Source organism: Ochotona curzoniae, unplaced genomic scaffold, assembly GCF_017591425.1.
Source record: "Ochotona curzoniae isolate NIBS_2020 unplaced genomic scaffold, NIBS_Ocur_1.0 contig_3432, whole genome shotgun sequence".
Classification (NCBI taxonomy): Eukaryota; Metazoa; Chordata; class Mammalia; order Lagomorpha; family Ochotonidae; genus Ochotona; species Ochotona curzoniae.
Genome location: NW_024465859.1, coordinates 21637872 through 21658305, shown reverse-complemented (window position 1 = coordinate 21658305; position 20434 = coordinate 21637872). Strand labels below are relative to the sequence as shown.

Genomic DNA, 20434 nt, shown 5'->3' with positions numbered 1-20434 from the left:
CAGGCAATTCCTTCTCCTGCCGCCTCAAAAAGCCCCCCTTTTGTGAACATAGATAGTGAAGAAATGCAGCTTTGATTTCAACGTGTTTCACCCCCAAATGCCACTTACTGTTTAATTCCATTTCCCACACTCTGCCTGGGCTGCAGGTGTCTGAACTGGTGCTGCCACTGACCTGCCACCTGTCCATCCACCCAGTGGCACTGGGAGGCGAAGGGAACCCCCACACCCCTAAAAGCATCTACTGCCCTGCTGAGAGCCCACCTCCACGCCCATGCACACGCACTCCCACCCTGTCAGAAGCTTCCAGGCTTCCGTCATCCCGTTTCCACTTCCGCCCTCACCCAGCAAATTTTTGTCCCCCGCCACCCGGCATTTCTATCTAAAAGCCTTTCTCTCAGCAAAGGCCTTTCAACTGCTTTTCTTAGCAACTCCTCCCAGCAGGGTGGGAGGTTGAGCCGCGAGCCAGAGCTGCATGGAATGATGGCAGGCGGAAGATGTGGAGGGCCACCGTGGGCCTGAGCTGCTGCTGCTGCCAGCATCCCAGCCAGGGGCGGCCTGGAGGAGGGGCGGTCATCCCGGGCCCCTGGGAGCCACAGCTATGCAGCAGGGCTCAGCCCAGCTTGCTCCACTGGACTCCCCTAGGCAGTCAGGTTGTGAAGGGCCTGCAGGAATTGCTGTTTCCCAGGGCCGCCTTTGCTCCCTCACCTGGCCTTGCCATGCCTCATCCAGCTCTGGGGCTGAGAGTGGGCTTGAGCCTGCTTCCAGGGGAAAGGAGGTGCTCTGTCCAAACTGTCCAGCAGTGACATCTGGTGCTGGCTTCAGCAGCCTTCACACAGGTAACCCAGGGGGCTCCCCTACCCTTTACGGCTATAGAGAAGCCAAGGCCTGGACACCTTGAGTCCTTGGTGATCAGATGTCCCAAGTTTAGACTGTGGAGGGGACACTCTTGCTGGGGTAGGGGGTGTCCCAGCCCTTGTGACTGCATCCGTGTGAACATGCTCAAACAGGGGTATCCCAGCCTGTCATCATCCCCTGCTCCCAACTGCTCTAGGCTTCTCCCCCACTTCCAGCCTGCTTTCCAACTTCAGCTGCTCTCTGCCCCTGCTCCACCCAGCCTAGGAAAAGTTTGGGATCACCCTCCCTTTTGTGACAGGTGAAGAACTGAAGCCCAGAGAAAGAGAGAGAGATAGAGGCAGTCCAGCTCCAGGCTGCTCCTGGCCACTCCCAGCGACCACCCAGGCTAACCTTTCTCCCAAGATTCTCTATGTTCTTGGCCCTGTTCGCTGTTGGTCCCTAGCGCCCCTCCTCCTCCAGGAGGCCTTCCAAGACGCCTCTCTGCAGCCCAAGGCATGGCCAGGAAGCTCTCCCCTCTGCACAGTGGACACATATTCAGTTCCTTCTCGGAGTTCCTGGACAAATGGGCGTGGCCTTGGAATTCCAGTTTGCACAGACTTAGTGAAGCTCCCCTGAATACCCCCAGAGACAAAGGGAGAGGGCCATGGACCCCCACCAATCCCCTTCTACTCTGGAGTAACTCACTCCTTCCTTCCCACCTGCCCAGGCCTCATAACCCAGGGAGAATCCTGAGAGCCTGGGAGCCTTCAGGAGAGCCAGAGAACTGGGCGGCCTCAGGCCCGCCCCAGGCCCCCCTGGCTGTAAACAGGAAACTCTCCTTTCCAACCCAGCAGGCAGGGAGTGACCCAAGTCCCTGGGCAAAATCCTCCAGGAAGCCTGCTGGACCCTCCAAAGGGGTTACGCTGGGCCAACGATTTGGGGAACCGGTAGCAAGTTCAAGTTAAGGACATGACCTGGGACAGGAAGGGGGGGGTCAGCTCGGCATGGGGCGGGTCAGCATCTCCTTGGCTTCCACAGGTCAGTGTCTCGTGCGTGGACCCGCCCACAGGACGGCTTGAGAGGCCACCCTGTCACCATGCTCCCAGAAAGGGGCCTCCACTGGGCTCTCTGTTGCCGGCGTCCAGTATACCGAGCATGCTCAGTAACTACGCGAAGACAGAACAGGTCCAGAGAAAGGGGCCCCAGGAGCGTTCTCTCTCCCGAGCCTCCACGCTTGTCATCCCTGGGGAACTGCCGGTCCCTAAGGGTGAGACTAGGCAAGCGGCGGGAGCCGGGCTGAAGGCGAGGAGGGGTGGGTCTGAGCGCTTCGCTGCCCACTACCCACTCCGGCTTACCTGTAGGACACCTGCTTCCGGAGGTGCATCTGCCAGAACCGCTCCTCGAGCGGGGGCGCAGCTGCCAGGCCCCGGGAGCCCTCGGGCCAGGGCGGCGAGACCTCGGCCTCTTCCCCTCGCCGACAGCGCCGCCGTACCACCAGCTCCTCGGCTGCCCGGCCGCTGGCGGCCGCGTCCCCGCGCGGCCCAGCGCCTCCCGGCCCTTCGGCCATCCCGCGGCCTCTCGGAGAGGGAGGTTCCCCGCTGAAGTTCAGAGTTTCTCCGGCAGCAGGGCCTGGAGCGCGGGGTGGGGAGGGAGGCAAGAAAGGAAGGAGGGACTGCGCTGGTCCCGTGCGCCCCGCACGACGCCGGCGCCCGGACGACGGGAGCGACGAGATGCTGGGCGCTGTGCCCGGGAAAGGCCCGGGCGTCGCTCCGCGCCCCTGGGCAGGGGGTCGCGCTGCAGTGCGCCCCCCGGACGGCTGTAGCCGGAGTCCAAGCGGAGCCTTAGTGGCGAAGGCAAGCGCGCTCCTGCCGCCGCCACGCACCGGTGTCACCTAGAAACACCCGCCACCGCGAGGCCGGGGCAGGGCGCCGCCCGGCCAGGGGGCATGTCAGGGAGCGTGCCCGACCCCGCCGGCCGCGGGCACGCACCTTGCTCCGAGCGCCAGGCTCGGGATGTGGGCACCCTCGCTACCCCTCCTCACCCTCGGCCCCGCCTTCCTCTACGCCCGGAGCCCCTTGCACCGCACTCGGTTGCGTGGCAGCTGCCAATCATTGTCCCTCCTGTCACTCAGCCGCTGTCCCGCGTTTTCCGGCTACGGCATTCGCCGCCACTGCAGCCGACAGGTGGAGGGGGAGGGCAAGGGCGGTGACAGGAGCCGATTTTAACCCCGTCGGCTCCGGCTCCGCGGGCGTGGGAAGGGGGCAGTGAGAGGGGGTGGTGGAAAGGGCACAGACGCAGGGTGACTGTCACCAGGCCTAGGGCTGACAGAGCAGGGATGCTGCGACGAGTTTGGGGGAACAGCTGCCTGGTCCTAGAGACCCTCGTCCTCCTCAGGGCAAAGGCCTCCAGGGACTAGGAGATGGGAGATTAGGAGGAAGGCCTGGAAGTCTCCTTGGGGACCCTGTTGGATTTCCAAATCCCGTGTTTGCTCTGCGGATCTCACTGATGTCTCCTCAACATTTCATCTGGGCAGTGGCGGGACTCTGGGGAGCCTTCAGCTGTCTCAAGGGCACCTTGGCACAGCATCTCTGTCTACCCATAGGTATTTAAAGACTCCCTCGTTCCTACACCATAGCCTGGCACCCAAGACCTGCTGGATCTGTTATCCAGTGCCTTCCATTTCCTTCTGCTCTTCTGTACTCTTTTTGGGAACTGGCTTTGAGCCCACCCAGTGTCATTCTGAAAACTTCCTTCAGTCAGTAGATCTCACCTTCTAAGGCTCTGCTGAAAGGCCTCCCCTTCCAGAAAGCCTCCCTTGGATCCAGCTGAAGGGTGCCTGCCTTCTTCCCAACCCCCTCTGCTTTGGAAGTCCAGGGCCTTATCTGTCCCCATGACCTTGAGCATGAGGAAGCGGAAGGCCCAGCCTCACAGAGTTACAGAGACTAGAGCACTCAGCATTTTGCAAGCCACTCGTGGTCACCCTGTTCCCATGGCCTGGAGCCTTGCCCTTCCCTATCCCAGCTACGGAAGGCTTGCCCATCCTTCAGAGCCTGTCAGGTGCCGCTTGGTCCAGGAGCCCTCCATGATACTCCTCCTTCAGCCTCAGGACGCTCTCCTGGGCGCTCACTTTGGCACCCATGGCAGTAGGTGATGCAGCATTTTATCCTCACCACAACCCTGGGCAGTAGCTCACACCACTTCCTCCATGTTGTCACAGAGGTCAGTGAGGTGTCATCCACGTGACTTCTTGCCTGAAGATGGCTCTGGCAGGGCAGTAAGGGGCAGGCCAAGATTGAAATCTGGGTCGTGCAGTGGATGCCACACAGGAATTGGCCACCCCGACCCCAGCCAGTCATCCTGGAGGTCTCTGCTTCCCTCTAATCTAGAAGCCTCTGTTCCTCAATGGCTTGGTTTCTGGCTGCTCCAGTCCTGTCTCTCGGCTCTCTCTCTCTCTCTGTGCATTCAGCAGTCCCCAGTCCGACACAAGGCAAGGCCTAGCATGCCTTCTGGGCCACATGGGAGTTGTCCCCAGAGTTTAAAAGCACCCTGTGGCTTTAGACTCTGGGAGAGGGGTGGGTACTTGAAAGCCCCTCCGCCCTTAAATGCCCTTGGGATTGCCCTTCTGGGATGTTTGCTTCCGATTCCCAGTGGCCTATAGGCCTGGCTAAGTTTGGACATTCCCTCCATGGCCACCTAGCAACTGTTTTTTTGGGGGGCTCTTTGCTGCTCGGGACCCCTACTCCCCACTTCATTCTCACCTCACACCTACCCACTTAAATCCAGCTGTTGACAGCTCAGTTTTCTATCTGTGACCCCACCCTCTTCCCCAGCCAAGGGGAAACCTGAAGGTGCCCTGCTCTTAGCAGCCTGCCTCCTTGCTATAGTCTCTCCCAGCTGCTGTGTGCTGCCCAGCCCACCCATTATCTCTGCACTCAAGAAATAATAGCCCAGGCTTCTGCGTGTTTATTGCCTAACGGATGCTGTGCCTGCAGCTCTCTGCGAGCTCACATCCACTCCTTCTAGCAGCTTGATGTGAGTGGGGGGCCGGCTGGCAGCTGAGGGCACTGAGATGATCCAAGGCTCTCCCTTTGCCAAGATCACGCACTCACATGACACCATGAACCCCAGGGCCCGTGTTTTGGAGCCGAGTTCCTGGACTGTCTCCCCTCCAACCCCCACCCTTGGAGGAAGGACCCAAGGGGCACCTGTTCCTGTATCAGCTAAGTGCCCAGTTTGCCCAAATGCATCCTGGGGCTGGCCAGGGAATCATGCTGTGGCCCATCCCCATTCCAGGCATCCCCTGGCAGCTGTTCTCTGTTTTTAGAGCTTTTGTTTCCAGGTATAACAAAGGGTTTGTTGTGGCAAGTGAGCGGAGGCACTGGTATTGTAACAGCTATCTACTGCGCATGTGGCAAAGCTGGTTGCTGGAAGCTGACAATAGAGTGGGGGCTGCAGCTCTCTTGCTAGGGAGTTGGTGGGGGGAGCAAGCCGAGGAAGTCCCTCTCCTCTTCTCACCCCTGGCATGGAGGAGGCTGCATGCCAACCGTGGCTTGTGCCATGGTTCTCGCTCTGTCCCAACACCAGCTGGGAAGATTTCTTTGGTGGGCGTGGCTATCACCGATGACCCCTTGCACCACCTGGTGGAATCCTGCACTCTCTGGGAAGTCCTAGAGTTCTTGTTTCTTGTGCTTTCCTAGAAATCTGGACATCAGGAAGTGGAGAGGAGAAGGAAAAGGGTGGAGAGGCCAAGCCATACAGATCGGGACTCAACTTGGACACAGGAGGCACGTGACCTTGGTCAGCTAATTGTGCCTCCTGGAACCTCACTGTGAGATAAAATGTCCAACCCCTAAGGTTCTTTCAGTTCCAAACTGGGGCACGTGGAGAAGGTCACAGGTGGGGCAGGTGGGTATCAAGTATTTACAATCAGGAGCTGGATCTCATTTGAACTCCATTGTTAGCCTGGTGCTGTGTGTCACAGATATTTCTTGAATAAGTGATGGGGGAGGGGGCAGTCATCCCAAGAGCTACGTTGTCTCTGCTCCGGCGTGACCCTTCACACTACCCCTTCTCCTTGACTTGTAGCTTTCCTTGCCAGCCCTCGTACCTCACAGTTACAGGGGCTCCTGTGGTTTCCTGGATGCCCACAGAATGCTGCCACCCTCTGCTGAGGTCTCAGGACCAGATGCACTCCTCCAGTCACTCCCTGCATCCTTCCCCATCTTCCTCCATCATCATTGTGCCCTTTAGTGGCTGCCCTGAGTCTTCTTTCTGTTGACTCTTTGCCTTCTAGAATCAGTCATGTTCAATGGCCTCTCCTCTGAAGCACAACCCCAAGCTGCTCTAATCTCACCCTCATCCCCTCTTTGGTGGTCACTCTGTCTCTGCACAGCTGAGCACCCAGCAAGCGTTCACTTGCACCTGCTGCCTGTCCTTCCTTCCGCTGGGCTGTCGCGCTCCTGCCCCAGCTGCTCTGACACAGCAGCTCCGGCCACAAGGCCACTGGGGACCACTTCATTGTTAAAACCACTGGACACTTGGCCTTATTCTCATTCTCCCCACCCTCTCACCTGACACCTGACCTTCTGCAGGCTCTCCCCATCAGTCTCTCAACATGCACCTTCCCTTTCTTTTTTAAAAAATAAATTAATTTAAAATTTTGATGTTTACATAGTTGAGAAGGATGCATGGCCATGTGAGCCACTGATTAGGGTGGGAAGGGGCAAGGAATGGGGGAAAGGGGATAAGATAATCGTTTCCAATTTGTTTTCTTCTTCCTGTATCTGGGGGAAAGTGGGGAGAGAAGGGAGAGGGCTGCTCCCAGCATCCTAACTGCATCAGTACCTGGGGATTAATAAGACCACCTGATGTCATCCCAGAGTCCCTGATGTGGAGCATGTTCCAAGGAGACAGTTTCAATGGTTTCAGTAGTTCTGAGATGCTGCAAGGTGAAGAAATTCCTTCTCAATACCATGGGCCATCCTCAACTGCTTTCCCAGGCCACAAGCAGGGAGCTGGAAGGAAAGTGGGGCTGCCAGATTAGAACCAGCTCCCGGGCCTGGTGGCGTGGCCTAGCGGCTAACGTTCTCGTCTTAAACGTGCCAGGATCCCATATGGGCACCGGTTCTAATCCCAGCAGCTCCACTTCCCATCCAGCTCCCTGCTTGTATCCTGGGAAAGCAGTCGAGGACGGCTCAAAGCTTTGGGACCCTGGACCCGCGTGGGAGACCCAGAAGAATCTCCTGGCTTCTGGCTTTGGATTGGCTCAGCTCCAACCGTTGCAGCCAGTTGGAGAATGAGCCATCAGACAGAAGATCTTCTCTGTCTCTCCTCCTCTCTGTATATCTGCCTTTCCAATATAAAAATAATATATATATATATATATATGTATTTTTTAAAAGGGGGTAGAAACAGAGACAGGAGACAGAGATTGATGGAAATCTTCCAACTGTTGGATTCACTCCCCAAATGCCCACAATAGTTAGGTACTAGGCCATGCTAAAGCCAGGAGCCTTCTCTGGGCCTCCCACATTGGGTGGCAGGGACTCAAGCACTTGAGCCATCACCTGTTATGTCCTAAGGTGAGTGTGTTAGCAGGGGGCTGGACTGAAAGTAGAGAAGCTGGGACTTGAATCCATGCACTCTGGTATCAGTCTGGGTGCTGGTTTAATGAACTGAAACTCAAACTATTTGGGACCCTAAGTACATCTACAAAGTGGTCTCACAAAGAAGTTTGTTCAATGGCTGCTTTGTTCTCTTCTCGTCACAGGTGCCCCATATCGCCACGGTCATATTACAAATCTGGATGCCACTTTTAACCAGCTAGGGACACCTGCAGGATGCAGGTACAGCTCTTCTTGTTCTGAATTCTGTAACTTTAACCCCAGGAAGTAACAGAGGCAAGGACTGGGGCAGGTAATTGGAGCAGTGGCTAATGCACCGCTTGGCACACCCATATCTAGTATTCTGGAGTCCCTGGGTTCAAGGTTCAGCTCTAGGTTCAATGCTCACTCTGCGAGGCAGCAGGTAACAGCTCTAGTGCTTGGGGTTTTGCTACTTATGTAGGAGACCAGGATGCAGTTCTGGGCTCCTGGCTCAGCAATGGCTGTTGTGGGCATTTGGGGCAGCGAAGCAGAAGATGGTAGAGCTAAATCTACATTTATCTTTCAAATACATGCTTTTAAAAAAAAATTAAAAGATTTATTTTTATTGTAAAGGCAGATTTACAGAGAAGAGAGACAGAAAGATCTTCCATCTGCTGGTTCACATCCCAAGTGGCTGCAATGGCTGGAGCAAAGGTGAGTCTTCCTGGTTTCCCACGTGGGTTTAGGGTTTCAAGGTTTTGGGTCATCCTTGACTGCTTTCCCAGGCCACAGGCAAGGAGCTAGATGTGAAGTAGAGCAGCCAGGACACAAAGCTGCACCCACATGGGATCCTGGTGCTTGCAAGCCGAGGATTTTAGCCACTGAGCCATTGCACCAGGCCCCAAATAAATGCTTTTTAAAAAGTGCAGATAGGGGCAGGTGCCATGGCATGGTAGGCTAAGCTTCTGTCTATGGCACCAGAATCTGATATTGGTGCTGCACTTTCCATCCAGCTCCCGCTTGTGGCTTGGTAAAATGGCAGAGGACAGCCCAAAGCCTTGGGACTCTGCTCCCTCGTGGGAGACCTGGAGGAGGCTCCTGGCTCTTAGCTTCAGATTCTTTTGGCTCCGGTCATTGCAGCTTTTTGAGGAGTGAACCAGTGGATGAAAGCTCAATCTCTCTTCCTTCTTTCTCCTTCTCTCTGTAAATCTGCTTTTCAAATAAAAATAATTTTTTAAAGTGCAGGATATGGTATTCCACTGCATCTTTTACAAAATTAATAAGAAATAAGAACAACACACACACAGAGAAATAAGAACAAAGAAATCATTTGATCGTGGGAGGACTAAAGGACGCTTTGAACTGTGATGATCAAGTTCAAATTCAGTACCCTGGGCAAAGCAGCGCCTCTGAAATGCCTTCTCACCTCCTCATAGCTCCAGGCCCCCATGGCAGAATACAAAGAAACTCACCCTTCTTTCCCCTCCCCAGTACACCCCCTCAGCCCTGCCCACCACCCCAGGAAGAAAGGCACAAAGTCAGGAATTGATGCTGCATCTTTTTTTTTTTTTTAAATTTTGCTTTCTCAAAGCATGTGCTGAGCCGTGGGACAGAGCAGTTTTGGCAATTAAAAAGGCCCAGTGGCATGGGCAGCGGCGGGGGGAAGACCGGGTTGGGGGGGGTGGAGGCAAGGAGTGGGTGGGAGCCCCCCTCTTTCCCGGCCAGGGGACAGCGAAGCCCGCACTAACTTTATAAAATATAAAACAAGGGAGGGGGTGGGAGAGGAGGAGAATTTGTAAAATACAATATCTTAGGGGACTGGCAATAATAAAAAATAAGGTTCATTATTTACAAACAATTTCTGTTCTTGGTCTCTGTACAGTGGGAGATAGGGTGGGGGTTGGGGGCAGATAGGAGCAGTGGTCGTATTGGTCATTGTTGAGAGGGGCCAGGCCAGTGAGTGATGTCTCTGAGGCCCGGGCAGTGGCAGGGAGGAGGCATAGAGACAGAGTGGTTGGTCCAAGGGTGGGACAGTCCAGATGCCAGGGGGTAGGGGTAGAGGTCAGGGGGCAGGGAAGGGCTGGGGAGAGGCAGAGCTTTAAGCCCCAGGGCAGTAGGGGGTGGGGAGCCCCAGGGATGGGGTGTGGGTTGGATCAGGGTACTTCTGGGTGCCAGGGGTTCGTCCTGTGTCCGGGTCCGGCAAAGGCCTAGGAGAGCTTGATGGTGGTATTGGGGCCCAGGTCCCTGGAGAAAGAGAGAAGCAAAGCTGAGATGATCAAACCTAGCAGGTACAAGTGGGATCTGGGTCTGAAAGGGTACGGTCTAGGGAGGCTGTGTCTGAGAGGGGCCTGGGTGGAAAGGGGACGGAGAGAGCCAGCAGCCCAGGACCTCAGTGAGGGAAGAAGGGGTTCCCTCGCACCTGTTGTGGAACCACTCCTTGGGGTGGGAGAAGTCAGGGCTGCTGCCGTTGCCACCGACGTCTTCAGGCCAGGCTTCGCTCAGGTACTTGGTGGTCTCGTGGGTGCTGTCCAGGTGGTCATGCTGCAGGTGGTCCTGGGGCTGTGGCTCGGTTGGCCCCCCGGGTTTGATCTCCCAGCCGTCCGGGGGCTCCACGGGCAGCAGGGTACTGTGGCTGTCCTCCCAGGAGCCTGCCCCCTCGTCATAGAATAGGAGGCTACGCGAGGGCACTGGGGAGGAAGCATGGTGTGAGCCTGTGGCCTGTGCCTAGTCCTGGCTACGTTCGTGGCCTCTCAGTTCGCAGTCTAGAGGCTAAAGGACTCGGCTCTGGAATCTCACTGCCCTGGGTCCAGCCCCAGGTCTCACGCTTCCTCACTTGTTCTAACCTTTAGGAGCTGTGACTTGCTCATGTGTACAACCTCATGGAGATGTGAGGTTTAAATGTGGTAATACTGAAACTGTGTTTAGTGAACACTCAGAAAAAAAGAAAAACCTTCCTAAGCAGAGTTTGTGTACCCAAGAGCCAGATTCTTTTGTCTTTGTTTTTTTTTTTCCAAAGATTTATTTATTTGGTGGTTGGTGTGGTAGCACAAGTGGCTGATCCTCCACCCTGTGGCACTGGCATCCCTCTGGGCACTGGTTCGTATCCCAGCTGTTCTGGTTCCAATTCAGCTTCCTGCGTATGGCCTGGGAAAGCAGTAGAGGATGGTCAAAGTGCTTGAACCGCTACTACCCAATGGGAGATATGGAAGTAGCTCAGGGCTCCCGCTTTCAGCCTGGTTCAGCCCTAGCTACTTTATTTTATTTTTTTATAAAATGAATCAATTTTAAAAAGATATTATTGACTTGAAAGGCAGAGTTATGCAGAGTGAAGAGAGATCCTCCATCTGCTGGGTCACTCTCCAAGTGGCCACAATGGCCAGAGTAGAACTGGGCTGAAAACAGGAGCCAGGAGCTTTTTCCAGTTCTCTCACAAGGGTAGCAATGTCCCAAGCACCTGGGTCATCCTCCAGTGCTTTTCCCAGGCACATTAGCAGTAAATAATTTAGAAGTAGAGCAGCTAGGGCATGAATCAACACCCACGTGGGATGCTGGCATTGCATTTTACTTGCTATGCTACAACAGCCCCGAAAGTTGGGTTCCAATTCTACACTGACCACGCTACTTTCTGGGTGCCTAGAGTAAGCCCCATTCTCAGCCTCAGGTGGCCCTTCAGGGAAACGAAGGCAAAGAAACATGCTTGTGAGGCCAGTTAAGCCACATGGAGTTGTTCGATCCTGGAGGAAACTTACACCAATGTTTTCTAGAGCAGGTGTTCCCACACGAGCCCCCACAGGGGGCAGTGTGCACAGCCAGGTCTGCCTGGCTCCAGGAGAGGCCACTGGCCTGCCGGCACTCAGAGCCATGACCTAAAAGTCAGACCCAGAATTGGCACTATGGTGTAGCGAGTAAAGCTGCCACCTGCAATGCTGGTATTCGTATCCCAGCTGCTCCACTTCTGATCCAGCTCTCCTTGCTTATAGCCTGGGAAAGCAGCAGAGCATGAGCCAAGTGCTTGGGGGCCTTGTACCCATGCGGGAGACCCAGATGAAGCTCCTAATTTCCATCTGACTCAGCCCTGGCTGCCATAACCAATGGGGAGTGAACCAGCTGATGGAAGCTCTCTCCGTTTCTCTCTCTGTAGCATCAAATCTTAAGAAAAACAAAACAAAACTAAGCAGGCAGGGTCTGGCGGCGTGGCCTAGCGGCTAAAGTCCTGACCTTGAATGCGCCGGGATCCCATGTGGACGCAGGTTCTAATCCCGGCAGCTCCACTTCCCATCCAGCTCTCTGCTTGTGGCCTAGGAAAGCAGTCGAGGATGGCCCAAAGCCTTGGGACCCTGCACCCATGTGGGATACCCGGAAGAAATTCCTGGATCCTGGCTTCGGATCGGCATAGCATCGGCCGTTGCGCTCACTTGGCGAGTGAATCAGCGGACGGAAGATCTTCCTCTCTGTCTCTCCTCCTCTCTGTATATCTGACTTTCCAATAAATAAAAAAATCTTTAAAAAAACAACAACAGCAACAACAAAAACTAAGCAGGCAGGCCTGGGTGCTGTGGAAGGCCCCAGCCTGTGCCAGTAGCCTCCTGTTCCATCAGAGGCAGCCTCTGTCTTGCCCTGTCCAGACTCTGGCACTTGCCCCAAGAGTTTCATCCATCATGCCTGGCTGGCTCTTTGCTCCAGCTTTGTCCATGACCTCGCCTACCCCAGCTCCCACTCCGCGCAGTGTTCTGTTTCCCCTCTCCCCACATCTCTGGAACCCATCTCCTTAGCCCGGGCCTTATCCTCGCCCTCTTTGGCCTCACAATCCAAGGAGTGATTGGCCCTCTCCGCCCCCTGCTTCCTCTTCCTCCAGCCTTCCCTGCGTCACTTCCTCCCCTCAGGGCCCTCAAGGTCCTGCTCACCCTCCGTTCTTCTGGAAGCAAGCTCCCCCTCCTCCCGGACCACCCCTGGCGCTGACCTCCCATCTGTTTCCTCTTCTTCCTCCCGCCAGGCTCCTGGGAGTAGAGCAAAGTCAGCCAGGAAGTTCTGCTGTAGATCTACCCAGAGTAGCCGGTGGCTATTGAGACCCAGTCTCCTAGCTATGCCTCCTCCTAGCTCGCTCCTCTTTCAAGCTCTCCCAAAAGGCAGTGGGTATGCATGTTTATTTTGACTTTATTTGTAAGGCAGGGAAAGAGAGAGAGAGAGATCTCCCATTCAGTGGTTCACTCCCCAAATACCTGCCACAGCTGGGGCTAGGCCAGGCCAAAGCTAGGAGTCTAGAACTCCGTGCAGGGTCCCCCATGTGGGTGGCAGGAACTCAAGGGCTTAAGCCATCACCTGCTGCCTCCCAGGGGACGCCTCCGTAACAAGCTGGCCCAGAGAAGGAGTGGTTAGAACTGGAACCAGGCACACACACGTGGGAGCCACGAGCACCTCAAGCAGCAGTTGAGCCGCTGGGAGAACGCCGGCCCTGGGTGTGCTTGCTCGGCAAGCACCTGCTCTGTGTGACACTGCGCTGGGTGTCACGCGTGCCATAGTCTTGGTCCTCCTACTTTCCAGACAAGGTAGTCACAGTTCTGAGATTTCAGGACACACACTCCGGGCCACACAGTTAACAAGTGGCAAGGCCAACTAAGGCTGACTCTGAAAGCTTGGTGCTAGTACATCTTTTTCTTTTGTTAAGATTTATTTTATTTTCATTGGAAAGTCAGATATACAGAGAGGAGGTCAGATAGAGAGGAAGATCTTCCGTCCGATGATTCACTCCCCAAGTGGCCGCAATGGCTGGTGCTATGCCATTCAAGGTGAGGACTTTAGCCGCTAGGCCGCGCTGCCGGGCTGCTAGTACATCTTTGAGTCCAACCTCAACACCTTTCCTCTACCCATGGCAGACATCACTAATGGATTGCAGCACTCCTTCCTGCTGATCTTGACTTTTGCTGATCCAGAGCCTTTAAGAGCACATTGACAGCCCTGACCACCTTATTAGAAATGGCCCTGGGGCTAAAGCTCAAGTGCTGTCCCAGTTACAAATTATTGACGATGCTCAGCGGGTGTCTTTCTCATCCTAAACCCACATTACCCCAGGGGGGACACTCCTGTGTGGGGAGGGGTGTGCTGGGAGTCAAGGGCTCCGTGTTCTCATTCCAGTTCTCCCCTCCTATACCCTCATTGGACCTCAGGCTCCCCATCTGCCCAGTGAGGTGGTGGCTCATGTCTGGCATCTGAGGGCAGGTGGGGGATGGGACGAGGTTCAGGGAGACACTCACTCTGGCTGGCCGTGTAGACGCTGTCCGTGGGGATGGGGTCTTCCTTCACAGTCTGGGAGCTGGAGGAAAACTCCGGAAGGCAAGGCACCAGGGAGCCCAGAACCAGGACGAAGCACAGGGCTGCCACCTGGTGACAGAAAACATCAGCTCAATCCTAGAGGCCCCTGATGCTCCCTGATGCTCGGGGCATGGCGGGTCGGGGTGGGGTGCAGGGTTACAGTCTCAGGATGTTTCCCAGAAGGCAGCTCCCAGAGCCCTCCCTCCCCCAACACACCCAACGCACAGGGCTCTCCAGTCTCTGGAGAAGGTGGCAGCTGCCCAGCCGACGGCTAGGAGCAGGAAGGAGGTGGTGGCCAACGAGGTGACCACCTCCGGGGTACAGAGGTGTGGAAGTGTGGGGAGGGCATGGTTAGACAGGCGTGGTGGGGTGGTGGTGAGCCTGACCAAGCGAGGGGGCCCAAGCAGGAGGGATTGGGGACAAAGGGGTCTCTGGGAACCCCAGCCCCGAAGGATGGCAGACCCAGTAAGCAGCCAGTGAGGTAGACACGCTGTGATCACAGCCACATTCAGCCTTTTAGATTGCCTGGCATTAGGCTTGGTTGGCTTTCTAGCGTCCATTCCAGGAAGGACTCCACGTCCACACAGCCCCCTAAGCCCACCCCTCCAGGGACTGCCCCCGTCCCCACTTCCAGCTCATGCTCACATCTGGCATCCCTGTGAGGGGGAGGGTACCCCTGGGGGACCTCCATGGCTTGTCAGCCCAGTCTCATTCCTGCCAGAAGTTGAATGTATTCCTGGGGCCCTGGGGTGGAGAGAGTGCCTACCATGAGGCAGGTTCCGGTCTGCGTGGCGGCCATTTTATAAGGCCTGGAGATCTTGTTGGTGACCAGGGTCTGGAGTTTCTGCAGCTGCTGGAGCAGGGTCCTGGGGGGAGGGGAGGGGCACAGTGGTCAAGGGTGGGCAGGCTCCCACTCAAGGACAGCTCCACCCCTGGAGCTCTCCTGTGGGAGCTCCAGATGGGCCCATGTATCCTGCTGTAGACAAGGAAATAGGGACAGACCATGTGCCCCACTGCAGCCAAGACGACAAGGGTCGGTACATGGTTACTTGGCTACCCCAGGGTGTGGCCGGCCCCCTCCCCAAGGCCTGCCTCCCCAGAGGGGCCCCTGGCCAAGGAAGGAGCTGCAGGGACAATGTCCCTTCTCTGGGCTGAGACCAGTATTGTTGCTCTTATACCAGCCACAGCCACACCTCTTCGTACCCTATAGCACCCTGAATCTTTTGGTTGGCCAGGGCCTGGTAGGCGGTGAGCGTCCAGCAAAAGGGTGGCTGGAGTTTTGTACATATTAAAATTGTTTTTTGCTTCTGTCACTGCACCTTTAGCCCTTTCTTGACCACTGAACTTCCATGTCAGTCTCTCCTTGGCTAGCATGAAAGGACTGCTCAAGACATGCCCACCAGGAAATATATAACCATTGTCCTCCACCCAACCCTGCGGGCAGGGTTGTAGTTCCAAGAATGTACAGCAGGTGGCGAAATGGCTTCAAGGGCCTGGCCCCATTCTGGCCAAGAGGTGAGAGGTGAGGGGCTCCTGTCCTGCCTCTGACCTCTGACCTCTGACCACCTGGGGCTGGGAGTGAGCAGGGGACAGCGAGCCAATTAGGGGGTAAAAGGGAAGGAGTCTTGAAGAATTTCTGGAGGACTGACAGTAGCTGCTGTGTTCATTCAATTAATGCCAGCAAATTATGATCAAAGATCTGCCTTGAACTCATAAATAGGTATTACTAAGAAAAAAAAAAAACAGGGGCTGACATTCTGGCCACCTGCAATGTTGGCATCTCATGCAAGCGCCAGTTAGTGTCCTGGCAGCTCCACTTGTGATCCAGCTCCCTGTTAACACCCCTTGGAAGGCAGCAGACGATGACCAAGTGATGGAGTGTTTAGTCTCCTGCCATGCACGTGGCTGACCTGGAGGGGGCTCCAGGTTCCTAATCCTGGCCCGGCCACTGCAGCGGTTTGGGGAATGAATCAAGGGATGGAAGATCTGTCTCTTTCTCTCCCCTTCTCTCCATAACTCTGCCTTTTAAGTAAATAAAATATGTCTAAACAACAACAACAAACACCCTACGGTTAAAAAAGAAGAAAAACCCAAACTAGTATGAGTCGAACATGCTTCAGCGCCAAGCACTCTGGGATGCCTTCCTGCCGTGTGCCACGTGGCTTCCACGGGAGAGGAGCCTCCTTGTCCCCCTTTGGACAAAGGGACCGGGATTCTGCGGGTTCTAACAGTCACCTCGCAGTCATCGAAGCGTAGTGTAGGGGAAGAATCCAGAGCTGGGAGGCAGGCACCTGCCGTGCTTTAGGCTCCGTGCCAGCCACTTCATGCCAGCATTGCTCACAGCGCCCTGTGCAACCGACTCACCCTGGGGTTCTTGTTAAAATGCCCCAGCTGGCCAGGGGTGGCGGTGGTGGTGAGTTCGGAAATTCTGTGTCTTTAGCAAGTTCCCAGCAGATGCACATATTGCCCTTTGAAGGAACTTGCATTGCACAGGGATCTCAAATGGTTGTTCTTGAGTGTCAGTCTGCCTCTAGGTTACTCTGAGGGCTTGTGAAAATATGGGGCTGGCTCTGTGGCATAACGGGTAGAGCCAGCACTTGCAATGCCAGCTTCCCATTTGAATGCTGGTTGAAATCCCGCCTGCTCCACTTCAGATCCAGCCCTCTACTAATAGCTTGGGAAGAGCAGCAGAAGATGGCCCAAATGTTCGGACTCCTGCCCCCCATCTGGGAGGCCCGGATGAAGCTCCTGACTCCTGGCTTCCACCTAGCTAAGCCCTGGCAGTTGTGAGCCTTTGAGGAATGAGCCGGCATGGAAGATCTATTTCTCTCTGGAACTCTGCCTTCCAAAACATCTTTTTTTGGAGTGTTTAATAAAGAAACATGAAAGCATTATATATATAAAAAGACTATTAGGTCCTACCCATAGCGATTCTGACCCAGGAGACCCAGCTTTGGGGCTGGGCAATGCGTTCCCATTGTGGATGTCACCTGTGTCTCTCACCTGCCCGGTCAGGGTGCAGAGTTCTGTGCAGCAGAAGGCAGGGAGTGGGCAGGATGGAGGGGTTCTGCAGTCCGGGGGTCTACCCAGGGGGTGTGGGTGTCATGCTAATCCTAGTGATGTCCCCCAGCTCCCACCTCCCAGGGATGGCTACACAGAGGGCCGGGGGCCCCAGCGAGGGCTGCAGGTGGCCCCACGCACCTGTTGGCGTTTTCCAGGGTCTCCACCTTCTTCCACAGCTCATTGTTCTCTGATGTGAAAGTCTCTACCCTGTAGGGACCAGGTAGGCACGGGTTCAGGACCCCACCCCAGACTCAAAACAGCTCCCAGGCCCCGCCCCTGCCCCAGGCTCCGCCCCGCCCTGTCATAGACCCCACCCCGTCACAGGCCCCGCCCCTTCCCCAGCCCCAGGTCACGCCCTGTCACAGGCCCCATCCCCCGTCAAGGCCCCGCCCCTGTCCCAGGCTCCACCCTGCCCAGGACCCCACCCCTTCCCCCAGCCCCACGTCACGCCCCCGCCAAGACCCGCCTCTGTTCCAGGCCCCACCCCCGGGCACAGGCCCCGCCCCCAAGGCGCTGGTCCTTCGCCAACCCCAGGCCCGCCTCCTTCCCGGGAACTCTTACTTCTTCTCCAGGCACTCCACATACTCCTTCTTCTTCCGGCGGCTCTCCTGGGCTGAGATCTAGAGGGGGAAGCCGCCCCAGGAGAGGTTACTACTGTCCCTAGCTCTGCGGCTCCCCAGGGAAGCCCCCTAGCCCCGGGGTTGGTGGGGGAGAGGCCACGTCCTGCCCCGGACTCCACCTTGTTCTTGATTTTCCTCCGGACCCGCTTGAGGGCCTTCTCCTCGGCTTTGGTGAGGGGGAGCTTGGTGGGAACCGGGTAGCCCTCGGCGATCAGGGTGCGCTTCTCCTCCTCCGTCAGCAGCAGCGGCCCGGATGTCCCCTGGAGTTTCTGGAGGAAAGAGAGCAAGGCGGTTAGAGACCCAGGTAGGCCTGGGTTCAAAGTCGAGCTCTGTCACCTACTGGACTCTAGGAGCCTCCCCGTCCTCCTCTGGAAAGGGGGTGGGGTCTGAATTAGTCCCGTGTCAACCAATCAAGTGCTTGGGTTTGGTGCTGTGGCATAGTAGGCTAACCTTCCACCCATGGCGCCAGGATTCCCTGTGGATACTTATTCTACTCCTGCCTGCTCCACTTCCTATCCAGCTCCCTGCTTGTAGCCTGGGAAAGCAGCAGAGGACAGCCTAAAGCCTTGGGACTCTGCACCGCATGGGAGACACAAAAGAAACTTCTGGCTCCTGGCTTTGAATCAGATCAGCTTTTGCCATAGCGGCCATTTGGCGAGTGAATCAGCAGATGAAAGATGATCTTCCTCTCTGTCTCCCCTTCTCTCTGTATATCTGACTTTCCAATAAAAATAAATAAATCTTTTTTTTTTAAGTGCTAGGATCAGCAGGTTAGATGCACAGGACATTGCTGGGGGTGGGGTGGGAGGGATTGGAATCCACACCCCAAAGCTCACTTGTAGGGGTGAGTAGGGGAATCCAGCAGCACCCTCTCTTAGGGGGCTCCACACCTCTTCTGAGGCTTTGGGCCCAGCTCCCTCTATCCCAGGAACTTGGGGTCTCAGCAAGGGCCACCTATCCCAGGGTCAGGGAGGTCAAGGTCTAGACCTGAGCCATGTCTCTCTGCCTCCATGGACAGGATGAAAAGATTCTCACCTCCCTCTACCAGGAGGGCCCCCTCTCTGGCTTCTGATGGGGAGAGGGATCAGATCTGGGGGCTCCCTGACCCCCCACAGGTCCGTATGTGTGCTGCACTGGGCGCGGAGGTTATTCAGTGCTTTGCCTCCAGGTTCAGCTCCCCCCATCCCTCCAGCTTCTTACATGCGGGGCGGTGAGGAGTGGGGAGGTGGAGATGGCGGTGGAGGAACGAGCCATGGGCCGGACTGGGCTGGAGGGGGGTAGAGAGCGGGGACTCTGCGAGCCGTCGCTGTCGCTGCCATGGCTGCTGGGGGGCGTCGGAGGCATCTGCACCAGGTCCTCTGTGAGTGGGGGAGCAAGGGAGTGAAGCCAGGTTAGCACGGCTGACAGCTGAGGCTGGGTACACCCCTGTGGGACACTCCTTCCCAGAATCCCAGCTCTTTCAAGCTGCTCAATGGCACGAATGTTCCAGGGCCACACTCTCCCCAACCCCTGACTTCACAGGGTTCCCCCCGCCAGGGCCCAGGTGGGTCAGGCTCTCTCTCCCTTCCTTCCTGCCCCCACCCCCAACTATTTAGCCACAACCAGCTGTGGGTTTTCCATTTCCAGTTTCAGAGTAACAGGACAGCAGGTGTTGCTGCCTTGGCCACTCCCAGCCTCCCCGCTGTGTGAGGCCCCCCCTTGGAGTCCCTGCGCACTTGGATGAATGACACGGTACAGGGGGAACCCAGGCAGAGCCAAGACCCATAGCCTCGAGGCCCAGATCATTGCAGGTGCAGCAGGATCAGCCGCCGCAGCTCTCCCTTCTCGGCCACTTATTTACCTCATAGAGATACAGCACTGTAAAGGCCACTGCATTTGGGGCCAGATGGATCTGAGGTCAAGTTGGAACTGTGGCAGCCCCACCTGTGGGCGCGCAATTGTGTGCCCTGTACTTGTCCCAGCTCACTTCCCTTGGCAGTTAGCTGCACGGGGGAAGCGACTCCCTGTTCAGACCCGGGCAGTTGCAAGGAACGTCAAACAGGAAGATGCTTGTGGGAGGACTAGAGAATGGGAGGGGTCTTAGCCCTAGTCCCTTTCTCCCTCATGCATCCTGTGTTCTCTCTGAGGATGAACTTCAACTTGTATATATGCTAACCCTTGTAGTACTTAGTTCAGGGCCTGGCACACAAGAGGTACTTAGTCAATACTTGATAAATTAATGAAGTAGGGTGGAAAATATTACATTACCCCTTTAAGCTTCTGGGTAACTCCAAGAAAGAAAGAAAGAAATTCTTTCTCCCTATCTGGTCTGGAACTGTGGTCCCAAGGCCTCCCAGGGACCTGCCATCTACACACGCGCACACACACACACACACACACGCACACACCCACACACACACACACACACACATCATTGCAGTCAAGTGGTTTGTTTGCAACCCTCACTACTCTGAAATCTATTTGGGTACAGGGACTACCTTCTCTCTACTTTCGCAGAGCCTGGGACTTAAGGATGTCAGTTGATGCACTCTTATTGGATGGATACATGCATGAATGCATAGAAGAGTAGATGAGATGGATGGACAAAATTCAGTGCATGGGTGGGTGGGTGGAGAGTTGGATGGTTAGGTGGGTAGATGAGATGGATGCGTGGATCTGGATGGATACATAGAGATATGGGTGCATAGATGAACTGATGAACAGATGGCTGCCTGGTTGGATGGGACAGATGGATGGACGGATGATGTGTTAGGGCATGAATGGAGGCATGGATGGGTGGATGTATGGACTGGTGAGTGGGTGAGCGGATGAGGGGTTCTCAAAGCATGGATGTGAAGTCTAATTAGCGAAGAGGGTAGAGGGGGTTGGTGATACCATGACACTGTGACTCAGTAGCCTGCTGTGTAAAAAGAGGACTGGAGGCAGAGAGGGAGTCTGGATGGAGGGAGAGGATATTTAGGGAGAGGCGAAGGATATTGAGGTACAGAGACAGGCTGACCCAAGGCAGAAGCAATGCTGTCTTCT

General features: G+C 55.8%; 2 protein-coding genes across 2 annotated transcripts in view; both read right to left on the bottom strand.

The window, feature by feature from the left end:
• The window catches only part of DGKZ (diacylglycerol kinase zeta), a 37346-nt gene extending 34930 nt beyond the window's left edge, over positions 1–2416 (bottom strand). The window contains exon 1 of the mRNA XM_040980173.1: positions 2190–2416. Coding sequence (XP_040836107.1) covers positions 2190–2401 — 212 coding nt within the window. The 5' untranslated portion in view covers positions 2402–2416. The remainder of the gene's footprint in view (positions 1–2189) is intronic.
• Positions 2417–9491: 7075 nt separating this feature from the next.
• The window catches only part of CREB3L1 (cAMP responsive element binding protein 3 like 1), a 31568-nt gene continuing 20625 nt past the window's right edge, over positions 9492–20434 (bottom strand). Inside the window, exons 5-12 of the mRNA XM_040980336.1 lie at positions 18611–18768; positions 17530–17679; positions 17352–17410; positions 16929–16997; positions 14494–14593; positions 13670–13796; positions 9838–10105; positions 9492–9662 (exon numbers count right to left, since the gene is read on the bottom strand). Of these exons, the coding sequence (XP_040836270.1) occupies positions 9626–9662; positions 9838–10105; positions 13670–13796; positions 14494–14593; positions 16929–16997; positions 17352–17410; positions 17530–17679; positions 18611–18768 (968 nt within the window). The 3' untranslated portion in view covers positions 9492–9625. The remainder of the gene's footprint in view (positions 9663–9837; positions 10106–13669; positions 13797–14493; positions 14594–16928; positions 16998–17351; positions 17411–17529; positions 17680–18610; positions 18769–20434) is intronic.